Source organism: Camelus ferus, chromosome 7, assembly GCF_009834535.1.
Source record: "Camelus ferus isolate YT-003-E chromosome 7, BCGSAC_Cfer_1.0, whole genome shotgun sequence".
In the NCBI taxonomy this organism is placed as follows: Eukaryota; Metazoa; Chordata; class Mammalia; order Artiodactyla; family Camelidae; genus Camelus; species Camelus ferus.
The window spans coordinates 18,727,769-18,754,542 of record NC_045702.1 but is presented as its reverse complement, the minus strand read 5'-3'; the positions used below and the strand labels follow the sequence as shown (position 1 = coordinate 18,754,542).

The 26,774-nt window shown below is 43.1% G+C and overlaps 2 protein-coding genes across 2 annotated transcripts in view; both read left to right on the top strand.

Annotated features, from left to right (window-relative positions):
- Positions 1–26,774, top strand: part of KEL (Kell metallo-endopeptidase (Kell blood group)) — a 167,016-nt gene that overhangs the window by 72,762 nt on the left and 67,480 nt on the right. The gene's annotated exons all lie outside the window — the stretch shown is intronic.
- Positions 19,487–20,799, top strand: LOC106729701 (olfactory receptor 6V1). The gene has a single exon (XM_014559842.2). It carries the CDS (start codon positions 19,840–19,842, stop codon positions 20,797–20,799), a length of 960 nt encoding a protein of 319 aa, XP_014415328.2. The 5' UTR covers positions 19,487–19,839.

Genomic DNA, 26,774 nt, shown 5'->3' with positions numbered 1-26,774 from the left:
TTCACTGTGGAGCTAAGTATGCTTTTATTCCTTTCCTGTTTTAGATTTTGAATTTTGCAAAATAAAAGCAATGTTTTTCCATTTGCATGGACGCCTGTATACCTATTTTAAATTCTTTTTACATATCTTCACATATCAGGTGTCATATCAGATAGTCCATTTTTTTTTCTGGAGAACTCCATCCTGGAGTCCACATCTTCCTGCTTCAGTATGAACTGGCTACTCTATCCAGATGGCAAACGTGGAGTTGATGAAGGTAATTAAATTTAGGAATGATTTTCAAGATTAATGAATAGAAAGTAAAGTAGCTGATGAGGTTGAGATGGTTAATTAAAGGAAAATGAATATTCATAATGAAAAATAATCCAAACTGTGCTTATCAGAGTATGAGCTCAGAGCTTCATGTAATACTTTGAGTTCCTTGAGGTCAGGGTCTGTGCTGTATTCTCCTTCCTATCTCTAGTTTCTGGCATAGAGTAGAGCTCGAAATTCTTTATGGAATAGATGAATCTGGTCCAGAGATCTGGGAGAACAAAGGGAGCTCTTACGTTAAAAACTTTGGGATCTGATCATGGGAAGTCACAACTCACACTCAGCACTGGTTGGCCACTTGTGAAGAGTCATGTTGAGTTCTGACCCCTGATCCTCTTCCCCCAGCCCAGACCTCAGAATAAACTGTAGGTGACCAGTTGTAGAAGGTGGAAAAAAAAGAGACACAGAAGTAACTCCTAACTGCAGGCAGCCTATCCTGAGCTACATGGCTCACCCATGCTCTGGGGGAAAAGGAAGGTTATCTTGGGATATTGTCCTAGTTCATTTCCTGAAATTATCCTGAGCCTGGCCCGGCTGTGGTCTGCCAGCATAGGCAAATGATTGATACCTGGTCAGATGAACTTCCTTGATCTCTGGGAGACCTTGGAAAGAAGAGGGCAGGACAGCATGCTAGTCGTCACCATGGCAACTGCCAACCCCTGGAGGGATTGAATGAGATGACCTCTGGCAAGGAAAGGATTATGAGGAAAATACTAAAGGGAGGAATTAGGGTTCTCAGCCCTCCAAGGTGGCCAATGTTTCTCTAGTGGCAGGGATGAGAATTTGAGAAAAACATTTCTCATCATCAAAATATCTGAGCCCTACTTCCTGCCTTCCCAGTGTGGGTTTACCTTTGGAGCTCCTCATCCTTCACTAGGTAGAGAGAAGAGCAGGGGGACTGGCTAGGTCATCCCCTGAAGGAAGTGCTCCCTTCTCCATAGGCAAAGGCATCACACCCCTGGATGTATGCATGCTATCTAAAGAGGTGAGAAAGGAGTAGAAGTAGTTGCTCACCCCTCTGACTCAGATTTGTGTAAGTATTGATAATGAGTCATGGGGCAGCAGGTGGGGAGTGATATTCAAGTACATGTGTGTGTGGCTTCATGTGTTAGCTGAGTGCGGGTCATCACAGTCTGATGTGCCCGTGCGTGTGTCTGTGTTTTGGTGAGTCTAACGTAAGTCAGTGTCTTTCTGCACATGGGTCTCTGATGTCCAGCATATACACGTGCATCCTCAGAACTGTGTGCCTGCTGCTTTGCCTCATTTCCTTATGTTGACCCTGGAAATCCAAGACCAGAATAAATATCCGGCTACTGGGCTAAGCCAAGAAACCTTGGACTAAATCACTTATGACATTGTGCTAGGCCCACAGTGTTGTTTTTGGATGATTTGGGAGACATAAATCTTCGGGGGACAGAAGATTAACCTTGTGACTGCTGCTCATAGAATAGCCTGGACATGACTGAGTCACCCCATTGGCTACTGAAGAAGGAACTGTTTCTGTAAACTCCTGAGGGGAGGCAACTCCTGGAAGCATATCCCACCCCCCATAGTATTTTTCCAACCAGGTAGATGATCCAAGATGAAGAGATGGCTACCTGTTCCTCTTATCTGATGACCATGTTAGGGGCTGGGATAGAAGTGAGATAAAAAAAGATGTCCCTCATGGAGCATTGAGGGGGCTGGTTCTGACCTGGAGAGGGAGAAATACACGTGGGGGTGAGTGGTGGGGAGGAAGGGTGCTGCCTGTCAAGGTGAGCTGCACCGGGAGCTCTGCGTAAGCCATATTCCTAATGTCACCACCGCTTCACAGAGCACAGTGAGGGTCTAACCTGTCGTACATGGCCTGTTTTCTCCGTCAGCTCATTCCCTATTCTGCAATGGCTGCGTTTCTGAAGGGAGAGACAGAGGTATGAGGGGAATAGCTGCTGCCTTCCTTTGAGGTAATACCGTCTGTTTTTGGCAATGTATGTGTAAGGGATGGAGGATCAGCTGAATGTTGTCAGAGTGGATCTGGGTATGTGGCTGACGCCGACGACCAGAGCTGGAAGGACTTTATCAGTCACTGACTCGGAAGCTGATCCCTCTCCCACAATGCACTAAGGCTCTTGGTGTGGATGCCCGGTAAAATCACTTGGGGAGCCTTACTCCAAGACCAATTAATTATAGCAGAATTTCTGGGGAGGGTGCCTTGGCATCAGTATCTTAAAACACATCTTAGAAGTGGTTGTATCGTGTAGCCAGGATTGCAAAACACCAAAGTTATGGGACTCCTCAGTCTGGGAACATGAACCCAGAACAGTCAACCAGACACTCCAATATTGAAAGAGGAATAGAAAGAGACTGTCTCCTTTATCCATATGAGATGCTGGGCAAACTGCTTACCATGTGACATCTTCATGGTGTTCAATGGACATGTCTGAAAACAGAGCTGAACCAATCAGCTATTCTTTCTCAGGAATTTGAAGGAAGACAGGCAGCGGTAGATGCCTGACCTCCAAGTTAGGGTAAGTGGGGCATGGTGGTCATTACGAGTTTTTGGTCATGAAGGTTTATCAGGTACGTGACTCAGAGGAAGCTGATCAGGAGAGGGAAGAGGGTCAAACAGCAATTGGAGAAGGAAGAGGGTGACATGGGGGACATAGAGGAGGGGAGGATGGCCAGTCCTCAGAGACACCTTGATTCCTCACCTTGCTCAGGTCTTTGCCTAGATCACACTGCAACCAGAACAGAGCTAGGATCTAACTAGAGCAGAACTAGAATTCGAACTAGAACTTCAACTTAGAACCTTAAGTGAGAAGCCTGTTCCTGTCATGTCTTCAAGCCTGGCATATACCTGTCCCCCTGTCTCAAATGTGCCATCTTTCCCTCTCTGTCACTCAAACACCTACTTCTTTTTAAAGCACAGTTTGAATATCGCTCCTACCTGGTTCTCTCAGAGCGAGTCACAGCCCACTCTTTGCTTACCCCTTTATTCACACAGGGCTTTGCTCATTTTCTGTATTTATTCCTTTCTACATGGAATTGTAATTTTCTGTTTACTTGTCTTCTCTACTTGATCTTGAGCTTTTTGAGGGTAGACGTCATGTCTGATTTATGATCTTCACCAGTATCTGATGTAGTTCTTGGCATAAAGCGGTTGCTGAATAGAAGCTTGTTAATTGAACACATTCTTAAAGATCAAATAGGCCTGAGTTTGTTGAACTTCCTGCTTTCTCATAAAAGGATTGACAAACTTGACGTCTTCCTAGAATTCTAGATCTGAAGCTTACAAGTAATTTTTCCTGTAACTTTTTATTTAAAATAGCTACTAGAAATGCTTAGCAGAAAGTTCTCCTCTACCGACTCTAAACATAATGCCTTCACAGAAAATTTAAAAGAGAAGAACTAAGACATAAAAATAATAAGACTAGTTTATTAAACTGAAGCTATTTTGTTATCTGATGGTAATATGCCTTTGCAAATTTATTGTCCAAACCATGAAACTGGGCCAGTTAGCATTACTGCCCAAAACATGGGATTTTGAAATGTAAACCTGATGGTTACTATAGTGACACAATGACTTGAATTGCATCAGTATTTGATACCTGAAGTCAGAATGGAACTTTATTTTGCATGTCTACCGGAGCCAATTGTGACTGGGTGTAGAACTCTATGGACACCCTAGAAACCTCATATTATAGAGGGATTTTTTTTTGGTTGTGACCCTTTGTTTATGACTTGATACATTCAGGAAGGAGTCATAGGTCTTATGTTAGAATCCGTTACTGGCTTGTCAGGTAGCTACTAATGAGCCAAGTATGAACTGACTAAAATAAGAATTTTTTTTTTTAGTTTAACACTTTTTCTCCTACCAGCAAAATATATCCTTTGTCCTCATTCCTCCTTACTCCCATTCTCCTCACCTTCCCTCCCTGTAAGCAGTCACTTTAATCTGCTCAGTATCTATTTCCTGTATGTTCTTGGAAAACACATAATGATGTTTTGTGTGCAGATGCTTTTATTTATCCTTTAAAATTTTTTATTTTGAGTAGTAAATTCACATGAATTTGTAAGACATAGTACAGGAAAATCCCATTTACCCTTAACCCAGTTTCCCCCAGTGGTAACATCTTAAAAACCTATACAGCAGCCACCCCCGACCCTTATTCACAGTTTTGCTGCCCATGATTTGTTACCCACGGTCTACGTGGTTAACATGTTGGTGCAAAATATTAAATGGAAAATTCCAGGAATAAATAACTCATAAGTTTTAAATTGTACATTGTTCTGAGTAGCTGTGATGAAATCTTGCTTCGTCTGACAAGTGGTGAATCATCCCTTTGCCCAGTGTATCCTGTCCGTTAGTCACTTAGGAGTCAACTCAGTTATCCCATCTCCTGTTATGGTACCACAGTGCTTGTGTTTGTTCAGTCCTTATGTTGTAGGGTTGAGACCTTGTGCTGTAACCCTTATTTTCCTCAACAATGGCTATGCCTTCCCACCAGCGGTATATGAGTGATCCAGTTTCACCACATCCTCGCCAGCACTGAGTGTTGTCATTATTCTTATTTTAGGCATTCTGATAGGTAAATCTATCTGATGGGTTATATCTTATTGTGATTTTGTTTTTGCAATAACTAATTTGTTGAACATCTTTCATGTGTGTTTTTTCCTATCTGTATCTATATCCTCTTTGATCCAATGCCCCTTCATGTCTTTTGCCAATTTTCTGATTGGATTGTTTGTATTTCTAATGTTGGGTTTTGAGAGTTCTCTCTATATTCTAGATTATAGCCTTTTTTGTGGGAGGTATGTAGCTTGCAAATATTTTTTTCTAGCCTGTAACTTGACTTTTCATCTGCTTAACAGTCTTTTGCTGAGTAAAAGTTTTAGATTTTGATGAAGTCCAATTTATCCATTTTTCTCTTTATGGATTTTGCTTGTAGTATCAAGTTTGAGGCCTCTTTTTGCTTAGCCCTAGCTTCTAAAGATTTTCTCTTACGCTTTTCTTTTTACAAATTTTATAGTTTTCTATTTTACATTTAAGTCTATGATGCATTTTGAGTGAGTTTTTGTATAAGATGTGGGACACAGGTCAGGGCTTTTTGGGTGTGTGTGCTTTAATCTAATAATGTGCAATTGCTCCAGCACCATTGGTTGAAAAAGCTATCTTTCCTTCATTAAATTACTTTTGTACCTTTGTGAAAAATTAGTTGGACACATTTGTGTGGATCTGTCTGTGGGTTATCTCTTCTGTTCCCTTGATCTATTTGTCTACCTGAATGCTAATGATTATTGTAACTATATAATAAGTCTTGAAATTGGGTAGAACAACTCCTCCCACTTTATTCTTTTCCAAAATTGTTTGAGCTTTTCTTTTTCCTTTCCATGTAAATTTTAAAATAATCTTGTTGATATCTATAAAAAAAGTCTCACTGAAAGTTTGATAGGAGTTGTGTTAAATCTGTATATCAATTGGGGAAGAAACAACATCTTTACTATGTTGAGACTTCGAATCCACTCAAATTCATGTCTTTCTGCTTGTTTTTAGCTCTTCTGATTCTTGTCACCAGTACTGTGTAGTTTTCAGCATACATCTCTGCATTTTAATTTTAAGAAAGCGTGCATATGATATTTTACATTTCAGTATCTATATGTTCACTGTTAACATGTAAAATATAATTAATTTTTGTATATTTATCTTGTATCTTGAAAACTTGCTGAACTCACTTTTTAGTTCTAGGTGGGGTAGATTTCTTGGGATTTGTACATAGACAATCGTATCATTTGCAAGTAAGGTTATTTTTATTGTATTGATAAATACCTTTTATTGACATTTTGTATTGGCTAGAACTTCTGGTACTATGTTGAACAAGAGTGATGACAGCAGACACCTCTGCCTTGGTCCCAATCTTAGGGACACACCATTCAGTTTTTTTGCCATTAAATATAATGTTATCTGTCCGTACTTTTCGCAGATGCATTTTATTAAATTGAGGTCGTTTCTCCTCTGTTTCTATTTTCTGAGAGTTTTTATTATAAGTGAGTGTTGAATTTGTCAAATACTTTTTCTGCACTGGTTGATATGATCATGTCATTTTTCTTCTTTTGTCTGTTAATATAGTGGGTTACATTGATTTTTGAATATTGAATCTGTTTTGTATCACTGGAATAATTCTCACTTGGTCATTGTGTCATTCTTTCTATATACTGCTAAATTTAATTGTTTGCTTTTTGGTTAGGGATTTTTTTTAGTATATATGCATGAAGAATATTGGTGTATAGTTTTCGTATGCTGTCTTTATCTGGTTTTGGTATTAGGATAGTATTAGCTTCATAGGATACATTGAGACTGGGACCCTTTCCATCTATTTTTGAACAAGGTTGTATAGAATTGGTATTAATTTTCTCTAAGTAGTTGGTAAAATTACCCACTTAAATCATCTGAGCCTGAAGATTCTTTTTTGGAGAGTTTTAAAATTATGACTTCAATTTCCTTTATGGTAATTGGGTGTTCAGAATTCACTCCTAGTTCATATTGGGTGAGTTGTGCTAGTTTGTGCTTTTTGAGTAAATGGTCTATTTTGTTTAACTTGTCAAATTTATGTATGTAGAGTTTCCTAGTATTTTCTTATTAACTTTGTGATGTATTCAGTGTCCATAGTGATGTCTCCTTTTTCATTCCTAATATTGGTAATTTATGTCTTCTCTTTTTTTGGTCCACATTGTTGGAAATTATCAATTTTATTCATGTTTTCAAAGAACCAAATATTTGTTTCATTGATTTTCTGTATTGCTTTTCTGTTTTCAATTTTATTTGTTTATGTACTTGGTTTATTATTTCCTTTCTTCTTTTGTTTTGGGTTTATTTTACTTTTCTTTTTCTCGGTTCTTGCGGTGGGTGCTTCGATGATTGATTTAGGACTTTTTGTTTTTTCTATTGTGTAGATTTTAGTGCTGTAAATGTTTCTTCTCAGCACTGCTTTAGCAGTGTCTCACAGCTCTGTTCATTTTTTTTCCTGTCCATTTTCTTTATTGTTCTAATTTCCAGTTAGTTCACTACGTCTTTCTTCTGTCCCCTCTACTCTGCTTTTTATTTTGGTTACTTTATTTTTTAATGTCTAAAAAACTAATTGTTAAATAAATGTTAATTAAATAAGCAAGATATTAATTTTAATAAAATAAATATTATATCTATGAATATTAATAAATTATTTAAGCAATATTATTAGTTAAAAATAAGTAGAGATAAATATTATTTTATTTAGAAATAAAATAAATATATTTTTTATTTCTAAAATAGTAGATTTCCAAAAATGTCCATTTGGTTCTTCTGTAGTGTTTTCCAGGTTGATTTTTTTTTTTTTGGTCAGGGAGCTAGCACCAGTTCTCATTCTTTTTTATAAGAAAATAAGGCTAAATTATAGTAGAACAATATGCTATAATACTGCCCTGTTTCTGCTAGCATCTCTGGAGGGTTTTGAAAAAATAAGATTATATTTAGAGATACAATTCTAACACCATAGCTACCAGCAAGGGGTCTTTCTGATAGCTGTCCTTTAGCATTCATGCTGAAGAAGTAACACAGAACTGTTTTCCCCAAAGGGTATAGAGCTTTCAGAGAAGGCAAAGTTTATAGGTATATTAGATATGTAGGCTAGGCAATGCCACAGTAACAAATATTATACAGATATGAGTGGATTAACACACCAGAAGTTTCTCACTATGCAAAATCTACTGAGAGCCCAGGACAGCTGTCTTTACATGGATGTGGCTCAAGATTCTAGGTGCCTTTCTTGTGCACCTTAATACAATTACGTTTCCTTAGTCACTGTGGTAGGGGAGTAGAACATGGAGTCTCTTAAATGCTTACACCATGATTGACTCATGACGTTTCTATTCATATGTGGCTGGTCCAAGCAAGTCATATGACCATGCCCAAATTCAGGGTGTGGGAAGAGTGTGTGTGTGTGTGTGTGTGTGAGACAGAGAGAGACAGAGAGAGAGACGGAAACACAGCGAGACAGAGAGAGAATTCTACTATATGTCGTTCACCTTGTTAGGCAACATGACAGGGCAAATTACTTTTAATTTATACAACATGCTTGTGAGATGTTTATTATTTCCACTTTTACAGAGAAGGGAATGGAGGCTCAAAGAAAGTTGCACAAATTGTAAAGTCAGAATTTGAACCGCCTCCCAAGCTTCTTCCTTTTTAACTTTCATAGTGATAAACAGCTTGTAATGCTCAATCCAACATCCTCTTTGTTAAATCTGATTTGTTTGAACATCTGGAATAGGCTAGGGCATGAAAATAAATCGCACCAGATGGAGGCAACAGAGTGTAGTAGAAGAGTTCGATTTAACGAAGTTTTAGTCCTCCCCTTCTATGTACATTCACCAGGAAAGCTCGTAGTCTAAACGAGATGGAAGCTAATGGACACCACTTGGTATATAATTCAGTAGAAATTTGTGCAGAGTGCCACAGAAACATTCAAGGACTCATTTAGAACAGTAAGTGGAGGGAGAGTCAGTGCAGTCTTCTTGGAAAAGATGATGTCTGAGCTGAGCCTTTTAGACCTGGATTATCTCTGCTACTTCAGGGCTAATTTCATTCATTGTATTTCCCTCTATCAGTCCTCCCTGTAACCTACTGATCTCCCAGACATCATTGAAGACTTAGGTATCTGGCTGGGAATTGTCTTTCTCACCTCCGGTTATGCCATCATTCCTGGTAACGTGTATGTGTGTCTGTGTCCATTCAACGTGGTGGCCTCTCTTGATCTTCTCAACTCCATTAACTTCTACCTAGACTCCCCTCCAATGACTTGCTTTCGTTGTCATTAAGGACTCAGAACTGTGGATATTCAATTTACAGATGCAGGTCTACAGTTTACAGTTCTAGCCCTGCTGTCAATGAGCTGGACCATTCAGGTCGTGTCCTGTTCTACCTTTGTCTAACTCCACAGTTCATAATTTCTAACCAGGTACCTGAAGGACAGAGGTTCATCAGGGGTTTGTGAGGCAGGTTGAAGCTTGAGGGTGTGACTCCTGCAGATGCATCATTTTATTTAGAGACAGCTGCAAGAAAGATGAGGATGTTGCTGAGAAATTTAGCCTATAATCTGCAGGAGCTGTGGCAACTCCACTTCATTATTGTAACATCTTCCAAGTTGCTTTCCTAGACCAACCTTAACTGGTTCTTATCTGGCTAGGTGAAATGGCAAAAGAATGAAGTAAATTATCAAAGAAAGAGAAATAATAAGCAGGCAGGCCTTCATGAAAGGAAAAAGTGTGCTGGAAAAGTATATATTAAAAAAAATTTTATACCACATCTTCCCAGAGGAGAAAGGTGTAAAGGTTCCAAAAAATGTCCTAAGGCATTTAGCTTAAAACTGAACTGAAAACATCTTCTGGGTTTTGATACAGCACTTGTAATTAAACAAAACTAAAGAACAGTTAACTGAACCTAGGAAGAAAGTGTTCTATGTTGAAAGGTTTGGACACAATAGATGAATGAATAGAGATTGAGGACAGAGATGGGAATTTTCCTGGTTCTCTACAGAGCTCTTCTACACATGTGTAAGAGGCTGTGGGAGGACTCCTCAGATTCCTTGTCATTTCAGATTTGTTTCAAAACCTATGATTTTCCATAATGGTAACTGTCACTTTCTTTGGATAGATGGATAAGAGGCAGTTTCTATTTCTATCTTCTGGTGCTCAGAAAAAGCACAAATTGTTACTGAACACAAGTTCTTGTGCCCAATGCACAGTGAGGCCAAATAAACCAAAATGTTGGAGTCTGGAGGCAAGAAAGATCTGTTGCAGGGCCAAGCAAGAAGGATAGGGCAACTCATGCCCAGGAAAACCCCAAACTCCCTGATGGGTTTCAGCAAGGCACGCTTAGAGACCAGGTGAGGGAGAGCGGTCACAGGGTGTGGGATCAGCTCGTGCACAATCCTCTGACTGGTTGATATTGAGGTGACAGGGTGGTCAACACTATGGATTCCTCGGTGCCACAGGGTCTGGGGGCCATGTGCTCATGACCATCAACTGATTAATTTCTTCCATTTAGTTTTTAGCATCCGAAAAACTCAGGAAATATGCATGAGATGCTATTATCTGGGTACATCAGAGAGGAGCTGCAGCAGAGGGTATGGGGGAGGGGTCTGTCCCAGGAAGGCTCCATAGGGTCCTGCTTGGTTATAAAATTATTTCTAAAAGAAATTGCTTTTCTTTTGCCTTGTTAGACACAATAACTACCACCACTGTTACGCACCTTGGTCTTGACTTGGGTGGTTTTGGACACACAGAAAGGAGGGAGAGACAGGGAGTGCTGTCTAAGCTCAGAAGTTGGGGTGGAAGAAAACCTGGACGTCGGTGTGATGAAGAACGAATAAGGACCATAAGAGACAGAAGAAGGTGGGGAGACGGGAGGCGATGGTTTACGCGTCGCTCCTCTGTGGAGAGAGAAAGTGGGTGATTGGAAAGATGCTTATTGGGTAATTCTTGATTTCAGCTCCTACGTGAGGAGAGGTGGGTGTTTTAGAAAGAGGTGAAGGTCAACAGGTTCTTTGTGTTTATCAGACATTTATAAATGTGGTTCACAGTCACAGCCTTATAACTTGGGCCTAAATTTCCTTGGCCAAAGCTGTTGTTGCCTCAAATTCTTGAACTTTCCATTTATTTCCAAGTGCATTCCCTAAAAAAAAAATGTTCAGTGATTTGCCAGGAAGCTACAGGCAGACGTACATAATTTTGCCCTCATCAGTGTTTAGGATCCGTTTGGGAAAGCACAGCTCCTCCACAGCAATTTCACTGTCAGGAAGTGTAACACGAGCCATAAGGATGCTCCACTCCGTCAGAAATAGTGCCGTGGGCTAGTGATGGAGCGGCAGAGGCCTGCCTCTTCTGGAGGTTCTGCGGATTGCTTGGGATGCAGAAAATTCTCAGTGAGCACTTTATTCTCATTATAGGGTAGTCTTAGTTTTCTGGCTATCTAAGAACAACAGTACACTTTATTAATTCTCATCAATTTATAATTTCCTGCTAATTGCAGTTTCCTCTTTCCTCCCAACCTCTATGAGATGGGAAAGTGGGTTTGACGCTTGTGTAATCTGAGTGCCTGAGTGCTAAATGGAAGATCAAAATGAAATGGCATTAGCAAGTTAGGATTTTTATGATAATGGAGAGAGACTGGCAATTTTTTTCTTTTTTTTGTGTGTGAGGTTGGATGTAAGGCGAGGGAGGATGTCGTGATGCAGAATTTCTAGGCGGAGGAGGCGACTGCATAGTAGTTCCAAGAAAGGAGTGGATCTGCCATAATAAAGAAGGTAAATAGATTTGCCAGAACAGGAACGAAGGTTCAGCTAGTGATAAGGAATGGGAGCATGGATGAGGGATGTTAATGGATCAGGGGGTGGTAAGGACGTAGTTATAACAGAGCTTCTGCCAGAGTGAGGCTTGTGAATTTGACTTGAGGGTTAATAGGAAACCTAAATCAGTTCTGAGCTGGTGATTCTGCTGCTGTGCACTCAGGGTTACCTAGAGGACCATGGCAGAAGGACATCTGATGTCTCAACCTTGGGCTCAGAGCAACCGTTGTAGGTAAAAGATCCAGGGCCCCAGGGAGAAGATGGAATCAGATGTGCATGTGTGCGCAGAGGCATAGATGGGAGGGTGGTCGTTGGGGGAGGATTATTATTTTAGAAGGAGGGCATATACAAAGGTGTGTTCCATCTCGGAGGAGATACCGCTTCCACTCAATTCTAGGTTCTAAGTCCACAAGAAGGAATAGTAATTAGTCCCACGAGAGTCAGAGCATAGAAACCGTACCCATTTACGGGCCCATCTCCTCCATCCCTCAGCCCTCCAAAACTCCCAAGGTAATGCTCAACCAGGACACTTGTTACTGAACCAGTTTTGTTTGCTGGATGCTACGCAAGCCAAATGCTAAGACACCAAGGTTTGCAGCACAGAAAGGATTTATTCAGGAGGCAGCCAAGTGAGGAGATGGGAAAACAAATCTTAAATCTGCCTCCTGAAGGTGAGGGGCTCATGATATTTATGGGACAAAGCTGAGGCATGGGGAGTGTGGAGAAAGGTGATTGGAAATAAGAAAAAATGGAGATAATGGAAATCGAGCAAAGGGCTTGTGTCCTCACGGCACAGAAAGCCAAACTCTGACAGTCCCAGTTTGCAGCAAAGTAAGGGTCTTATTGCAAGGCTCCAAGCCAAGCAAGGGAGTGGGAGACAGGTCTCACATCCACTCCATTTTGGTCTTTGGGTCAGAGTTTTAAAGGGGAAGAACAAAGAAGCTGGTGATTAATCATCTTCTTGTAGTATTTCTTTTTAAAAAATATGTCTTATGAATGAATGAATGAATGATGGAGGTACAGGGGAATGAACCCAGGACCTCGTGCCGCTAAGCATGGGTTCCACCACTGAGCTGTCACTCCCCCTCCCCCTCCATGGTATTTGTTAATATCGGTTATGTGCTTTTGGTCTGGTGGTCCATGACCTGAGGTCCCACCCGACTTAATCTGTGAAGGCCACCTTGCCCTGAAAGATTACTCAGAATAGTACATTAACAATGATGCTTCTCAGAACGCTGTGGCCCTGACCCTCACTGCTCCTTACTGCTTAGGCAAACGTGTGCTGAAACAGGTATGGGCTAGGACAAAAGGGTACAAAAGAGGAACAAGGAACAAGACCAGAGACCCAGGCATTAGTTTTAATCAGGAACTAGTCATAGGACCTGGGTTCATAATTACCGCTCTGCGCAGTTGCATCGAGGCTACGGGCATGGGGTGCGTGTTCAGAAAATGGAGGCGTTAGCATGCTCTGATGGTGGCGTCTTGGCTCTCTGATGTCAAAAAGTCACCAAGCCCAGCACCCGCACGTACCCAGTTGGAGAGTCAGTGGTTCCAGCCAGTCTCAACTGGCTTAAGCTTGAACTGGACACAGCTGACTCCAAGTTCCTGGAAAACAACTCAGACAAATATCTTATTGTTTAGGCTACGTGATGCTTGAAGGACATGCAAGGATTTTGCAGCAACAATTAAAGTGAGCTTGATCAGCGAAGGCAGGTTACAGCTCGTTATTTATTAAGCGAGTTGCAGTTCAGTGGATCTGATAACTACCCTCAGCTTCGCATTCACCCACCTACCAAGTATTCCCCTGCAAGGAGGCCAGAGATTGACCAAACTCTTCCTGAGCAGCTCTCAGTTCAGGATTCTCTCCGAGGAAGATTTTTCACCCCATCAGTTGTGGGATGTTTTTCTGTTGCCCATTCAATAGGAAGGGGGAAGACCTCAGAAGGGTGGTGTTCTTTTTCTAAAACAGTGTCCTGCAATTCCCGACTTTGTCATTTCCCTTATTTACGGTTGATCTGACCATCCACCAAGCCCCTATGCCAGAATCTGCTCACAGGCAAAGCAGCATAAGGAAAGTGTAGACAGAGTTTACATGCAGTCAAGACCAATTACTAGTGCCTCATCTTTACAAAGTCAAAGCCTGAAGAGGAGGCAGACAGTCACCGGTGGACTCCTTGATTTCATTCTCCTTTTAGCATGGTTTGGAGTCATTATTATTATTTTTTTAATATTTTATTTTTTATTGTAGTGTAGTTGATTTACAATGTTAATTTCAGGTGTACAGCAAAGTGATTCAGTTCTACGTGTACATACAAATACTATATTTTTCATTATTTTTTCTTCGGTTCGGACATCTCTCACTCTCACACTCGGGAAAAGCTCATTTACCTACTGATGTTATTTCTCTTCTCTGCTGCTTTCACTCTCCTTGTCTAGTCTTCTCCTCCTTCTCTCAGGTCTATGAGAAAAATACCTTTTTCCTGCTGGAACTGCAAATCCATCTATGAGCTCTGCCCGCATACTTTTCCTTGGACTTCTGAGCAGTATCTCTTCAGAATCTGGGCACTGAGAACGGTTGCTTTTGTTCTGTTTGCCAAGTGTCCTACCTTAGTCAGCACACAGCAGAATCTCTGTGGTGGTGTTTCTCCATTTCTTCTCTCATCCCACCTTCAGTATTTTTCTTACAGGATGATTGTCACAGCTTTTCTACTTTATTCAGTTCTTCTAGTGTTCTTTGTGGGGTTTTTTGAAATCCAGTTTCTTTAAATAGTCCCCACTCCTCCAGTTTCTCCACCTCTCTCTATTACCATTTCTGTAGTCTTAGATGTTACTCAAGCTTCTAGATACATGTAAAATATGTTACAAAACTGCTTATAAAAGATTTGGGGGTTCAGAATCCCTCTCCATTTTTGTTACACTTTATGTTAAAGTGGTGATGGTTGTTCCCGTTCCCATATTTCACATGAATTTAATGAGGTATTTGCAGCCCTGGCGTGAAACACTTATTTTTCCCAGAGACTAGGGAAAAGAAGTCTAGAAAAAGAGAGTGACACATATCTCACAAAAGCATGACTTGTATTTGCCTTAAATTCTGCCTTCAGAGCCCTTCTTCTCGAGCTTAGACATATGTTCATGGGACTGTATCCTGGAAGCAATCTTTGAGATAGATGTACTGTTTTTTTTTTTTCCCCTTAAATTTTTATGTAAATTCATTATGCAAATATACATTTGCCAAGCTTGTGATATTTACCTCACAGATCTATGGGGAATATGCTCTGTAAACCAGACCTTTGGATGATGATGGGAAGTTAAAGAGCAAAAAGGGTGATTGGGGGCCAAGAGAAGAGAAACCAAATGAAAAGCAAAGAGTTTTGAATCGAGGATGGAGAATGAAGAAGAAAAGCAAGAATGAGAAGCCCTGAAAAGAATTCTAATAACCAGCAGTGGGCTCCAAAGTGTGATTCCTAGTGACGAGTCAACAATTTCATTATTACCTACTACTCAGAGCTGCTTCACTGTATGTGCGTGGAATGTGATACCTAGGGGTAGCCATACTGTATCTTCCAGGTAGGTGTAAAAGACCTAATAATGGAAAAACAGGAGGTTCCTTTTTGGTTTTTCCAGGGAAGTCCAGAGAATCCTAGAATAAGAGAAGGGTATCAACAGGGACGTAATTGAGGAATGTTGGAGAAAGAAAGTCAGGTCAGTGCAAGCTACATATCAGGATTGAAAACGTACTCTGTTTTTGTGATGAAATGGAGCAGTACGTCCCTAAATGACTTTTCAGTTGTTATCCCCACTTCTGAGGGTGGGGCTGAGGTTGGTCTACAACCTTTGGTTGGAGGGTTGCAAGCACTGAGAAGCCTTCCCATGGGCATGACTCATGATCTTGCCTTCACTCTGCACCATCATGGCCTCAACAGCCATCATGTCTACACATTTCCTTTCACAAAATGTGATTAGACTCCCCCTTGGTTGCATGGTCTCAGAGAAATGTGCTCTTCCTGCTTCTCCTTAGTTTTGCTTCTGATTTCTAACACTTGGCAAGTTAAGGAGTAGGTGGGATGTTCTTTTTAAAAGGTGCAATCCTGGGCACCTGTTTCTTCTTGCTCGGCTCCGTCTGCACAGCAGTTAGCCCAAGTAGTAGAAGTTAACAAGTTGCTTAGATGGAAAAGGACTTTAGCTGAATCTGAGGAGATCTGGGGATGAAGAGTAAGCTTAGCTTAGTCACTGAATCCAATTAGACACGGTTCTGGCCTTTCCTGTGTTCATCTCGGCACATCCTGAGTGTGATGTCGTCTTCTCTTTCTAGTTCTATTGATGAATTCTACCAAAAAAGACACTTTCTACTTTCAAACTATTTCTAGCTGATCTATCTATCCCTGGTTAGATAATGCATTCCAGGGTTTCAAAAATGTTATTTAATTTTGTTCTCTTCTCTAATATTTGAACATAGAATCAACCAGCTTTGGACTGAGGCTAAAAATGTCTCTTTCTTACAGTGTTTAATGATCCCTAACTCTGTTTTATTTGATTATATTTATGAAACGTACACTTTTAAAAAATACAGGTGTCATCACTTTTCAGTTTTCCATGTTTGCTTTGTATTATTTTCCCATTAAAATACTTAAATCATTGCACAGACAAAACTGAACTGTTAGATGGCAGAGGATACTATAAGTAATACTTGGTATGTTCATAGATCAGATACACGACCTTGACAATGTGAAAGGTGAATGAGGTATGTCAGTGTAGAGTGTGGCCAAGGTCATGTCTACAAAAGTCACAAATCAAAGATCAGTTGTTTTCTGCTCTTTGGGGTTGAAAGAAAGGGGTGCGGGACTCCTGGGTCTATGACAGAGGGCTGACCAGAGGCAGGGAGAGTCTTAGCTCATCGTCTTTGCTCTTGAATTGTCTGTGTCTGAAGCAGCTGATGCCCAGTTCTTTGCCCCCACTTCGTCTTCTCCTCACCCCAGAGCCCAGATCCCGGGGCTGTAGGGCTGCTCTGTGCCCACAGCAGACAGCAGAGTCACAGCTCCCAAGGTGATCCCTGTGGCCTCGCAGATGCCTGCCTGCTCCCTGGAGCTTAGAATCTCCCAAACTGAGGATGATGCTAGGATGTGCCCAAGTCCCCAGTGGAGGCAGATGCTTCTTAGGAGCCACTGTCGTGCTTCTGTTCAAGCCTGCTCAGTGCCATGTCAGCACCGAGGAGAGCTGCAGGCTGCCACCTTCCTGCGTGTGTTTTGGTTTCAGGTCTTCCACCAGGGGTGCCTGGATACAGGAGGAAGGCGATACAGAGAAAGAGGCCCGGGCAGGGCGAGGTGTCTCCATCCTTGTGTTACATTGTTTCTGTTTACTGCGGACTGCCCCAGGGGTCCCGGGTGTGGGAACTGTGCCTGCAGGGAGTGTGGGAAGGACCTCTTTGTTCCATTCACCCACTGCACTTGCCCTGTTGTCCGCTGGGTGCTGGCCACCGCCGCGGAATGCTGCATCCGGACGTGTGCAGCACTGGTGAGTCCCCTGCCTTCCCCTCAGGCCCTGTCCTGCTCCTTTCATTGCCTTGGCAGCACTTGCCATAGTTTGTCATTTTAAACTTATTTACTGTCTGCCCAGCTTGCCTTTAAGGTTTGGGACCATTTTGTCCAGCACTGTTCCTAGGGAGCTGGTAATATCCAGGGCAGTCAGTCATGCAGTCCTGGCTGTCTGAGTGGATAAACGAGTAAGTGGCTGAAGGATTCGAGTTGCCCGTGTCCTTTTGCTCCCTGTGCTGTTGCTGATTTTGGGCGCAGCAGCGATGCTCATCGTGACAAGATGCCACTCCCTGCCTTGTTCTCACCTTGCTCTCCCGCTTCGGGGGAAGCCAAGGGTCTTCTGCGCTACCCACTCCTTCTGCTCCTTCCATTGAGTCCTGGGGTCAGGGGAAGCTCAGCCTAGATTCCTTCCTGGTGTGTCTCTGTCCTGTCTTCCAGCCTGCGTAGCCCTTTCTCTGCCTGGCACTGTTGTCCTCCTCCATCATTCTTTGACTCCATTTCTGGCTACCAGCCGGTCTGCTTGCACAGTGGGCTGTGTCCTTCCTGTCACCCGCCTCCCCCACCTTGCAAAGGCCTGTGAACCACAAAGGGATATTCAGGTAGTTACTGTGCCCACCCCTCTGTCCCATTCTTCATCCCAACTTTTCCCGTTCACTTGAGAAGCCTGACATGTCCCAGGACATTGATGATCACAAGATCGTTGCTACAAAAACCGTGGTGGTGGTACAGTTACTCTCCTCTGCACTCCCAGTATTATTTTTTTAACGTCATTTTCTGAGGTAGGAAGCTGCTTCAGAAGTCAAAACACACAGGTGTAATTCACAGGAGAACTGGGAAGGTGCTGTGGAGAGAGAGAAAGGTGTATATAACAAGGAGGAGGCCTTCAGATGGGCTCCAAGATTCCAGAGGGTTATCATATGGAGCCAGCAGATTATTGTATCTGCTATTTGACATTAACAGAGAAATCTGTCCTACAAAACCTGCAGCCCAAAGGATTTGGCTAGAGATGAACAGAAGCTCTAACCAGTGAGAATCCTCATCAGGAATGAGTAAGCGAAGCTGAGGATACACCGGGGACCCCAGACTGCAGACAGTGTGTGTGGCCTGATCCATACTGAAGTGGCCAGCCAAGGCCTTGACAGTCTGCCTTGTAGTGGCTGAGACTACGCTTGGCCTGATTTGATGGGGTCCTGCTTTGTCTCCTGACTGAAGTTGAGTTTGCCTAGGTCACAGGGATGCGGAACTTCTGGGTCTATGAGAGAGGATCTGTTCTGTAGCAAGGGCTGCCACAGAGGCTGCGACTGGGGAAAATCTGGTCTACAGAAGACCCTGATGTAGGGAAAATTTGATTCTACATTCAACTTGAACTTCACGTATGTTAATTTGGCTTGTATTAAACAATCAGTTTTGTAAATGAAAACTTGGAATGTAAAGTTACTCAACAAGGACGGCAGGTCCTGAAACACACTCCAGGGGGCTTGTGCCGGGTTGGGGTCTGGGGAGCTATGGCTCAGAGTCGCGAGTCAGCGTGGAGTCACAGGCATGCGTCATGGACAAAGAGGGGGCACTGGTCATCAAAGCTGAGAGGCGAGGCAAGACCCTAAACAGGGAGAGGAAGGTCTAAGGCTGAAAAGTCCAGGAGAGAGGAGGGAGGTTGGGAGGAGGAAGGCAAGATGCGTTGGGGTGAGGATGGAACAGTGGGGTTGGTGCTGGAGGCCAATTTGAAAACGATGCCGGCCAGTGTGAGGTGGAGTGAAGCCTGCTGCGCTGAATGGCGTGTTCCTGACTCCAAGGTCACCCCTGAACTCACTCTTTCACCTCTGACTCCAGGACTTCGCGTGTTTAAGAATGTAAAATCTTAGGATGCAATGTCATGGAAACCTGTTGGATAAGAAAGACGTTGCTCTCTGGGTGGTAGTGATGGTGAATAAAACTTAAAATAGGCCCATAGTTTGAATTCCTCATTCTTATTCATGCATGTATAACACCCACGGAATGTGACACACATCAGTATGGGGCCGGGTAGGGTGAGATCGTAGTTGGGGAAGTGGTAGGCAGAGGAGCGGCAGCCTCCTGGAAGCCTGACCGACGTGCATTCCCCATGAGAGAGGGAGCACTCAAGGCTGGACCTCTGACTGGTTCCGCAGTAACATTTGAGACCCAAGTTAGAGCTTTTCTTTGAGGAAAGCACAGAGGATGAAAAGAAGTAATATGCAAGGTTCCTAACCCAGATCCCGAGACCTGGAAAGAACTCTTCCAACAGCAGGTGTCATGACGTCTGGTGGTTAGGGTGTACCAGACCCAGCCAAATGCCTTACACGGAGCTGGAGTTTAACAAATGTGTTCGATGAAATAATGAATGAGTAGAAGACAAGAGTAAGTTTAGGGGTGATGATAATGTGGAGGTGGCCAATTTCAACATCTGTCCGTCAGAACCAGTTAGTTCCTTTCCCCATCAGAACTTCTAGCTGTTGAGAACGTATCTCCTGGACATTGAGACTGACCCAGCGCACAGGCCACTGTGTCTGGGGCCCCAGGCCAGCCATCCGGGAGCAGGGTCAGGAGAGAGGCTGATGGCGATTTCCCACTAAGATTTCCCGGCTTCTCACAGGTAGTACACAGAGCTGGCGTCAGGTGCAATGAGTAACGTCAGCGTCGTCCAGGAATTTGTGCTTCTGGGGTTTTCTCATCTGCATGAGTTCCAGATCCTCCTGTTTGCTTTCATCCTGTTGATATACGTGCTGACAGTTCTAGGGAACCTGGCCATTATCACCCTCACATGTCTAGACTCCCGCCTCCACTCACCCATGTACTTCTTCCTCTGCAACTCCTCCCTCATGGAGATGCTGGTCACTTCCACGGTGGTTCCTAGGATGCTGGCAGACCTGCTGTCCTCTCACAAGACCATGACCCTGGCTGAGTGCCTGACCCAGTCCTTTTTTTACTTCTCCCTGGGCTCCATCAACTTCCTGATCCTCACAGTCATGGCCTTCGATCGCTACGTGGCCATCTGCCGCCCTCTGCACTACGCAACCATCATGAGCGGCCCCGTCTGTGTGAAGCTGGTGCTGGTCTGCTGGGTGGTTGGCTTCCTTTCCATCATCTCCCCAACCCTGCAGAAAACCCAGCTCTGGTTCTGTGGCCCTAATGTCATTGACCACTACTTTTGTGACTCTGCCCCGCTTCTCAAGCTTTCCTGCTCTGACACCCACCACATCGAGCGCATGGACTTCTTCCTGTCCTTGCTCTTCGTGCTGGCCACCATGCTGCTCATCGTGGTGTCCTACGTCCTCATCGTGGCCGCAGTGCTGCACATCCCCTCCTCCTCTGGGCGCCAGAAGGCCTTCTCCACCTGCGCCTCCCACCTCACGGTGGTGGTTCTGGGCTACGGCAGCACCATCTTCATCTACGTGAGGCCAGGCAAGGGCCACTCCACACAGCTCAACAAGGTGGTGGCCCTGATGACTGCAGTGGTGACCCCATTCCTCAACCCCTTCATCCTCACCTTCCGGAATGAGAAGGTCAAGGAAGTCATTGAGGGTATGTCTACAAGGATCCTCCTCAGAGACCCAGCAGCCCGTGGAGCACCTGCCAAGTGACAAGGAATGAGGACCTCCCACTGCAGGTGGCACCCAGGGGCCCAGGCTGGGGCTTCCCAATCTCTTTTGGTCCCTCCTGCTCCCTCACCCCTACTCAAGTCTCTGCTCACTCTCTGCAGACGGTTAAGGAGCTCACATTGTCTGAATGTCTCAAAGGCAAGAGTCTGTGAGCCTACGACCATTAAGGAATGAATGGTTTCTAGGGAGCTGGGGGGTGAAAACAGGGTCAAAATGTCAATTGAAAGAATCCAAACAAAGCTCTTAGTACAGAATCTGCTACGTAGTAAGAACTCAGTGACTGTACCAATTATAATGAAAATATGCTATTAAACTCTCTCTTCTCTAGTCCCACCCTATGGTTTTGTTCACATCCCTTTATGTTTCTTTGCGTGCAGCCTTGTTTTGGGGTGTGGTCCCCTCCCAGGAACTGGCTTCAGGGTCTAGGATGCGGTTTGAAAGTGGGAGGTTCTCTGAGAGACCAGAGAGGCCTGGCACCCCCACAACAGAGAAATCTACGTGCCGCCCACTGGGACTCCCTTCTGGGCCGTCCCTGGAGGAGGAACACGACTCACACCCAGGCTGCCCGCAGTCTCTCTTCTGGCCCCCAAAGCTCTTGCCTCTAAACAGGAATGACTCTCTGGGGGCCGCTTTCTCCTTCCCCTTACCCAGAGAGGTCGGGAGGGCCCTGTGCCTAGAAAGAAGGGCGTGACTTTTATTCTTTTCGGGGGGGGGTGGTGGTAATTAAGTTTATTTATTTATTTATTCATTTTTAATTTTAGTTTTTTTAATGGAGGCATTGAACCCAGGACCTTGTGCTTGCTGAGCACACACTCTACCACTGAAATGTACCCTCACTCCCCACCTTTTTGTTTTCAGTCCTTCCTTTGTGCTCAGGAAAGAGGGGAAAGCTGGATCCCTGCTCTCAGACTTGCCGCCTGCCCCTTCTCCCAAGCCAGCCCTTCTCTTCTCCCACAGAACCTTGGATCCGTGGTCCCGAGGGAGAGCCCTCTGAGACTGAATTTCCTGGAAGCAGCCTGGCCAGGACATTACCATTGGCTGCATGATAAGGCAAAAGTGGCAGAAGCCAGATGAGGAGGAAATGGAGCTGGATGAGTGTCGTGGGTCCTGGGCTAGAAGGTCAGATGAGGGAAGGCATTGGTCGGAAATCTGGGGACGGTTTAGGAAGTCATGGGAAGCTGGTGCGAGGAGGAATAGCTCTCGTGTCTGACTTCTCACACCAGGATTGAATCTGGAATGGGCTGGCATTAGCAAAACGGGACAAAGAGTATATGAAATAAAATTTGTATCTTATGGCAAGGCAGGAAAAATTTAAACATAAAATTCTTCTCCGCCCTTTGACCTCCTCTCCCTGCACTGTGCACTGTGTATCTGCATTATACATCAATCAGACCTCCCCAGTCCGCAGGAACACCTGCTCGGCCATAGTGACATTCCCCCAGCACCAACTAGACAACTCCTTAAAAGAGAATACTCCTTCTTGACCTTGTAAGGGGTCACAATGACGCTTAAATCTGGATTGTGTAAACTGTCCAATAATAACGTTATTCACTGTACAGCTGTCGGTCTCAAAAAGCTTGTATGACTGCGCCTTGACTTCTAATGGATGGAACAGTTCTGGGAGCTTTCTGAGATGCTCTTCCTGAGGGTTATAATCCTCAAATTTGGCTCAAATAAAATTTTCCATTTCTTTCTTAGATCAATTGATTAATTTTGCAAGACAAGTAGATGCAAATTTCCTCTTGCTTCTGCAGCTACCTCCATTCACAGAATGATACCTAGACGGGCCCTGGTCCTCATTTGCAGTGTGCTCAGTGTGGACACCCCACTAACCCCAGGCTGTGAAGAAGGGGTGGTGGGAGGCACAGGCATCCCAGAGTGCATGGCATAGAGGTAAGAGTCTCTTGTTATTACCAGGAAGCTTGATCTCCAGTTAACTTCTTTCTTTAAAAATAACTACCACAAAGCATGCTTCCATTTATGGGCCTCTCCAAAAAAGTGGGCAGATACTTTTGATTTTGCAGTACAGGCCAGCTGGGAAAACATTTTTTTCAATCCTGAGAACTTTCTTTCCTCTACCTCTCAAGGGACTAATTACTTACCCTCCTTGCAAACTTTGTGAAAAACTGAAGAACTAAATGGGAGGCAATTACCTCCTTCTGATATGCAGACACTTTCCTTCAGCTTCTTCCTTCTAAAATAATCAGCACACAAATCCACTCAGATTGTCCTGAGAGACTCCCTCCTGCTCCTCTCATCTCTGCATGATTCCTCCTAAAATTTAAAAAATAACCAGCAGCCTACAGCAGTCTACTGCCTGTTTGTCACAGTGTTCCCGAAGGAGTGGGATCTCTGACTGACCAGTTTGGGGAAAAAATAACATGCTTTGTTCCTCCACAGTAATCCCCCCACCCATCATAGCATCACACAGGCGTGACATTCTTAATAAGCTTGAGTGCAGTCCCTTACTACTCAAGGTGTGATCTCTGGAACCACATTGGCATCTCCTGGGGTTTTTGGAAATGCAGAATCTAGGGCCCCACCCCAGACCTGCTGAATACAAATCTGCATTTTAACAGGACCCCTGGATGATTTACATGCACAGGAACATTAGAGAAATGCTGATCTTGACAATCTGCTGGTGGAATTTCCAATCAGGAAAGTCTTTGTCCTAATCTCAGCAATGGGAAGGCCGGCACTGGGAAAAGGAGTTTGAGGGTGTATTTGCTATTATTGAACCATCTTTTCTTTTTTTTTTAACTAAAGTATAGTCAGTTACAATGTGTCAATTTCTGGTGTACAGCACAATGTCTCAGTCATGCATATACATACATATATTTGTTTTATATTCTTTTTCATTAAAGGTTATTACAAGATATTAAATATGGTTCCCTGTGCTATACAGAAGAAATTTATTTTTTTAAATCTATTTTTATATATAGTGGTTAACATTTGCAAATCTCAAAACTCCCATATTTATCACTCCCCACCCTCTTTCCTCCGGTAACCATAATATTGTTTACTATGTCTGCGAGTCTGTTTCTGTTTTGTACATGAATTCATTAATGTCTTTTTTTTAATTAATTAAATTTTTATTGAGGTGTAGTCCATTTACAATGTTGTGTCAATTTCTAGTGTACAGCACAATTCTTTAGTCATACATGAATATACATACATTCTTTTTTTTTTTTTAGATTCCACATATAAGTGATATCATATGATTATTTTTCTTTCTCTTTCTTGAAGCCGTCCTTTCTTAATGACTTTTGTCCCAGGAATTAAACACAGTCATTATTAAAAATTAAATAACAGACACAATCAAATAGATTATGTTAAAAAACAAAGGTAATCAAAACTCGAAACTCCTAATTACTTTACTGCATTTTACTTTGGTCTAGCCCACTGCAGTTGTCTGTGTCACTTGTATCAGAAATGGTAGAAATACTGTATAACGGTGAACATCTCTTTCCATCTCCAAGCTTGATGATGTCATGTTGGTAGCTTGAAACTGGACATGATGGGATTGAAACTGACCCCATGGAAATTGATGAATACTGGAAGTCAGCAAAGTGGTTGAACATTTACCAGCAGACCCCGGGTCACTATCACTATTCTTCAGGAGTGGTTGCAAGTATTGCTGGTAACTAGGTTCTTGTCTCATCACAGAAAGAATTCAGAGGCAAGACATGGAGGTTGAGAAAGTAAAGTGGGGATTTATTAAAGGATAGACAGTACTCTCTCAAGGGGAGAGCTAGCAGGCTCAGGTGAGCAGCTGCCCTGAGTTTCTTTGGCAAGTTGGTTACATAGGGTGCAAAAATGAATGGGAAGAATAGTCATTGGGGAGGAAGGAGTTTGGGGTCCTGTTCCCTGATTTTCATCCCAGCTCCACTTTCCCAAAGGGGGGAGGGATTTTTGTCCTTATTGAGTCTGGATTGGAAGTGTCATGACATCAGTGTATGATGGGTACTTCTAATTTGCAAGGCTAATTTTATTGTAATGAGGACATAATGGGCAAAAGGTTACATTCAGATACTGGAGAGTCCTGCCTTTTCCCACATTTCTTTGTTGGTCTCCAGGGCGCTTGTCACCCCAAAATGTGTGATCGCTTATCAGCCCAGAGGTACCTGCTTTTCTCTGTCTGCCCAAGGACCCCTGTTGTTTGCATGATGTATGGTTTCCTGCATTTGGCCCATGCCCCTCCTTTTTGCACAATTCCTGTCATTTGGCCTGAGTCCCCCTTTCTCTGCTCACATCTAGCTATCTGCGTGCTCTAACACAAGGATCCTATTTACATCAAGAAATTTAAACCTTAAAGAATTGGCGAACTAGATTGATGTGAATACGGTGCTCCATGGGCAACACTGAAATGTTCCAGCTTGGCCTTAGAAAGTTTTAACAGCTCACCAAACTCCCAAAGCCCCATGTGTACAGGGCCTTCGTGCTACTACTGGTCAGTCTAGAACCCAGGCCCAACTTTTCTTTGAGAATGGTTTGATTTCTTTATCTTCCTTCGTCAAAACTTTCATACCCTTAATTTCTTGCTCCCTAGTCGTCTCAGCTGGAAGGAATAAATCTAAATTTTTATTTCCCGCTGGGACTTACATGTGTCGCAATGGGTTCTAATGCTAGCTCCTCGGAACCTTGCGTTTCTAATGGTTGCATAATAGGACACGGTATCTCTGGGGCTGGAATGTCGGACAAATGAAGGCTGGGTGGAGGAGCTGGGGGAGGCATTTTAGAGTCCTGAAATCCCACCACTGATTCTACCTATATTGAAAGTAGCTCTTGGTGTTATAATCTCATCCTACCTTCTGGCAATTACGTTCCAGTGTGAGCTACTTCTGTGGAGGGGGAGGGCTGTTGCCTTCAGTCAGATGACCTTCTAGCAAGTGACTTTATGTAGACTAACAATCAGATCAATTGTTTCTGTTTCCTGGGAAAAATGGTGTAGCAAAGGAACTCTGACTCCACCATGCAATTAACGTTGCGAATAGACTGAGTAAAACTAATTCTTGCATATGTAAATGTTATTTGCTGTCTTTCAAATGTTTGTGGATACTATTGTGATAAATAAAATACAAATTTTTAAAAGTGACACTGAATCTATAGTTACTTTCTGACAGTATGTGTTCCTTTCAAGCGAGGAATTTAAACATACAATTACTGTTATGAAGGAGTTGCTAGAATTATGGCCATTACAAGTCTATAAATTTGATGGGAACTTGATGGATACACATTCAGGAAGGGGCTAGAGGAGTCTACAGTGGGTGGCTTCAGATCCTGGAGATTCCAACTGTTAATTAATCCAACTCTGATCTGGACAGAAGGGGAACTTCCGAGGATGGAGAGGTGGAAAAGGAGTTTGAAGAACCAGATATGAGATTTGCAAATACTAACTACTATATATAAAATAGATAAACAACAAATTGTAACTGTATACTGCAGGGAACTATATTCAATATCTTGTAGTAACCTATAATGAAAAAGAATATGAAAACAAATATATATATATGTATATGTAGGACTGAAACATCACGCTGCACACCAGAAATTGACACAAAATTGTAAACTGACTATACGTCAATAAAAAAGAAAGCCAAAAGAAAAAGAAGAACCAGATTCTGTTGTTAGTTCTATCATTGCTCTGACCGTCTCATTTTCCCTCTCAACCATTTATCCACGAGTGGGGCAGATAACACTGCTTGGCTGCAGCTGAATAATCGGTATTTCCCTTTGGGCTCTATTTATAGGGCTTTGCTATAAGTAGGAAAACCTCTTATAAAAATGTGCCAGAATTAATTGTACTTCTTCCTCCCTCTCATAGACGGAGGACTCTTTGAGGTTAGAACCCTCATCTCTTTGGTCTCTGACAGCCGGTGCTGAGCAGTGTGCACAGCGCGCGGGGAGGGATCAGTGACTCTTCTCTTCATTGAATGACTATGAGGGTAAAACCCAGT